At 34.1% G+C, this 3,396-nt stretch overlaps 1 protein-coding gene across 1 annotated transcript; it reads right to left on the bottom strand.

The window, feature by feature from the left end:
* Positions 1-212: 212 nt before the first annotated feature.
* LOC131947616 (small ribosomal subunit protein eS21-like) lies at positions 213-469 on the bottom strand. Its single transcript, XM_059308846.1, has one exon. It carries the CDS (start codon positions 462-464, stop codon positions 213-215), a length of 252 nt encoding a protein of 83 aa, XP_059164829.1. The 5' UTR covers positions 465-469.
* Between the last annotated feature and the right edge of the window lie 2,927 nt (positions 470-3,396).

The raw sequence follows: 3,396 nt of genomic DNA, 5'->3' as shown, positions 1-3,396 counted from the left end.
ACGAAAACCTTCTTGAGGGACTTGTAACAGGAGAGAGGATGCGAGGAAGACATTGACGTATTTGGTTGGAGGACTTCAAGGAGTTGACTCGGCTGGCATTTACAGAATTGTTTTTTAAATCATCCGAAAACTGAAAAATATGGTAGGAAAAAAAAAGTAGAAATCTTTTTTTTTTTTTAGTTTTACATGAATTTTATTAAAAAAGAGTACCTTTAAAAATTCCTAGTTATGTTGCCATGTCGTTTAGCGAGTCTAATCAATGAATCATCAGATTCACCCATTCGTCTGATTGCCCCACAGATAGCATAGGTCTTGTAAGATCCAGTCATACGGCCTGTAGTCTCATCAACCTCTGTAATGTTGATCTGGATAGAAGCATGATCCTTGGCACCAATGATGCGGTTACTAGCAGAGAATTTGCGAGGAATCAACAGATTCACGAATTCTCCTGCGTCATTTCGCATGATGATAAAACCTTTTTAAAGATCGCTTGGTGTAGAGCGGAAGCCGAAAAGGGAGAAAAGGAAACACTATGTGCGCATGTGCGAGAAAGACCTCAAGTTGAATATGAGATTTATTTTATTTTTAAGAGTGACCCACGTTTCTTGGTCGTCTTTTGTGGGATTGCTGGTACCATAAATTCTGAATTTGTCTGTTATTGTGATGTATATGTGATAATCATCTTCACCTTTCCATTTACCTATACCAAATACTTTTGATTTGTCTGCGTTTATTTTTCCCCGGCTTCCTTTCCCAAAGCTGTTGAATTTTTCTATAACCGCCTGTATTGCTTTTTTCTGTTTGTACTAAGAAAGTAGTGTCGTCTGCGTATGCAAATATGTTCTTGCCTACCGCGTTTAGAATGCACATTCCTTTAATCGAGTTGTCCTGTCTAATGTTTTCTAGTAGGGGTTCTAAGCTAAGGATGTATATTAGAGGAGATAAAGGACAACCTTGTCTAACTGATTTCTGTATGTGAAATGCGCTTGTAACACTTTGTTTATTAATAAATGATTATGTGCATTGTTATATATATTATTTTTATCCATGTTTTAAAATAGTGTCCTAGGTTGTAAGCATCTATTGTTTTTATTAACCATGTATGATCTACTATGTCGAACGCTTTCTGTTGGTCGATGCTAAGAACCGCTAGTTGTGTGTCTTTCTGCGTGCTATAATGTATGATGTCTCTGGTTAAGTGCGTGTGGTTGTGTATGTTTCTACCTGGTACGCTATACTGTTGATCGGGGTGTATTAATTTAGATATGAAAGGTTCGAGTTTCTTAACTAAAGTTTTTGTCAATATTTTATAATCACTGTTGAGTAAAGATATAAGTATGTAATTTATAATGTGTGTCCTGTCTGTAATACTTTTAGGAATGATTGTTACATATGTCCTGTTAAAATCTGTAGCACAATCCTCTCTTTTATGTATGTCTTGCCTTGCTGTGTAATTAAGATGATGAGAAAACTTTGATTAGCTACACCGTAAAATGTATAGTATTGTTTCATTTTAATTTTCCCGTGACTAATGCTTACGTATCTAATAAACTTAGTGTTTTTTTTTTTTTACTTTAACTAAAAAAAGCTTATATTTGTTTATTGGAAAATATTAAACTGTAGAAGTATTTCATGGAAAAGTAGCTTTTTAAAAAATAAATAATTTAAATTAAAAAAAAATGTGGACGAATGTCTGTATAGCAAATGAAACTAAAGGTATTTACATAAGTGTGTGACCTCCCATGGTAATTTAAAATTGAAAAGCAACTAATACACGTGTTTAAAGTTGAAAAAAAAGAATATGTAAAAAAATCTCATGAGAGACCAACATTTTTATGAAAGAAAGCAAATTAATTATTTTTTTGGTTTGATTTTAATGAAAGATAAAATTGTACAAATTGGATTTGTGTCATATGTGATGTTAGACCCTAGCACACAGCGATGATTTAAACAAATAATTACTAGTAATTTAATTGTAATTTAATAAACATTGTATATTTAATTAATTAATCATTAATTAATTCAAGACGGCTTTTCATCAGCTTATATTTTTCTAATAATGTGAAACTGATTGTAATCGATGGTTAACAAACAGCTATACGTTTTTTGCTAACCTAGCTATAATTATATCGCTTGCCATATTTTAAAAATCTAGTATCATTACATACACTTTTCAAGCCTTTTAAAAATCTTTATATAAATCTTAAAGAAACATGTCAAAATCCATTATGCATTACAGTATTTTTGTATGATATAACAGTTCGTTTGGTAGTAGGCGCCTATATTGCATCAATATCTAGGAAAATATTTGGTTAAAAGTGTCACCTGTTACGAAACATATCATCAATACTCCTGGGGGTCGGAGTGGTCGGGCTGGTAATGCTCATGACTGCTTCACCGACAAGTCCCTAGTTTAAACCGCTAAGTAGATGAGTCTCGATAGCTGGAGACAGCAACCCATCTAGGACAGAAAACATCAACGTCAAACAGCTACGGCTTTGTAGTTTGTTCTTGAATGGACACATTTTCTGAGAGGAAATCCAGAAATAAAAGTTGTAGAAAGGGAAGTTTTAGCGGCTGGACATAGTGCTGTAACCAACGATAGAGAAAGTAAAAGCCGCTATACATAGTGCTGTGCTACATATACCAAAGTCTCAGACACCGACTGACTCTACTTCATTCGCACATTCAGAATCGAAAAAGGAACTTTACTGTCCCAAAGCATCGCTATAAGACATTTGTTGCGACACACACTATACATACTGCATGTATGTTCGTGTGTGTACGTGTGTTTGTGTCTAGCAATTAGTAGTATGGTTAGGCTGGCTTGGTTCGTGCGAGCAGGGGTCGGCAACCTTTTGAGATGGAAGAGCCAAACGTTACAATCTACAAAATTTCCCAGACTATAAAGAGCCACTTACATTTATATTCGCACTTCGGTAGTGGAAAGCTTGGAACCATTGCCACGGGTCTGGCCACAGCATAGTTGTGGGGCTGGGCATAATGCCTAATGCCCTAGGCTGTCAACTATCCATGTACACTCGACTCCACCTATTATCATTGTTTTTAATTTTGTTTAAAGTTTTTGTTTTTTTACAGTATATTTTTTTTTAGTTTCTATAATAAAAGAATATACTTATAGAAATCCGCATGTTGACATCAAAAGAACCGAATGCAACTCGCGAGCCGCAGGTTACGACCCTTGCGTGCGAGTAAATTCATTAACACAAGAAATCTTGTATACATATTTTGAAGCACACCAATGATAGTTCAGTTCTATTCATCAAACATAGAGAATTCATTTTATTAAAGACAAGTTATCTTAAATAATTACAAGTTTCGTAATTTAATTAGGAATATATTTTTTTCTATTAAAATCAATAAACTTTTAAAGAC

This window comes from Physella acuta, unplaced genomic scaffold (genome assembly GCF_028476545.2).
Source record: "Physella acuta isolate Inbredline_101_S28 unplaced genomic scaffold, ASM2847654v3 ptg000600l, whole genome shotgun sequence".
Taxonomy (NCBI): Eukaryota; Metazoa; Mollusca; class Gastropoda; family Physidae; genus Physella; species Physella acuta.
Note: the sequence above shows the minus strand (reverse complement) of the source record. Positions and strands in the feature narration are given on the sequence as shown.

Bases quoted from the DNA above. Each gene is read 5' to 3' on its own strand.
- LOC131947616 (XM_059308846.1), bottom strand. From the start codon at position 464: ATGCGAAATGACGCAGGAGAATTCGTGAATCTGTTGATTCCTCGCAAA.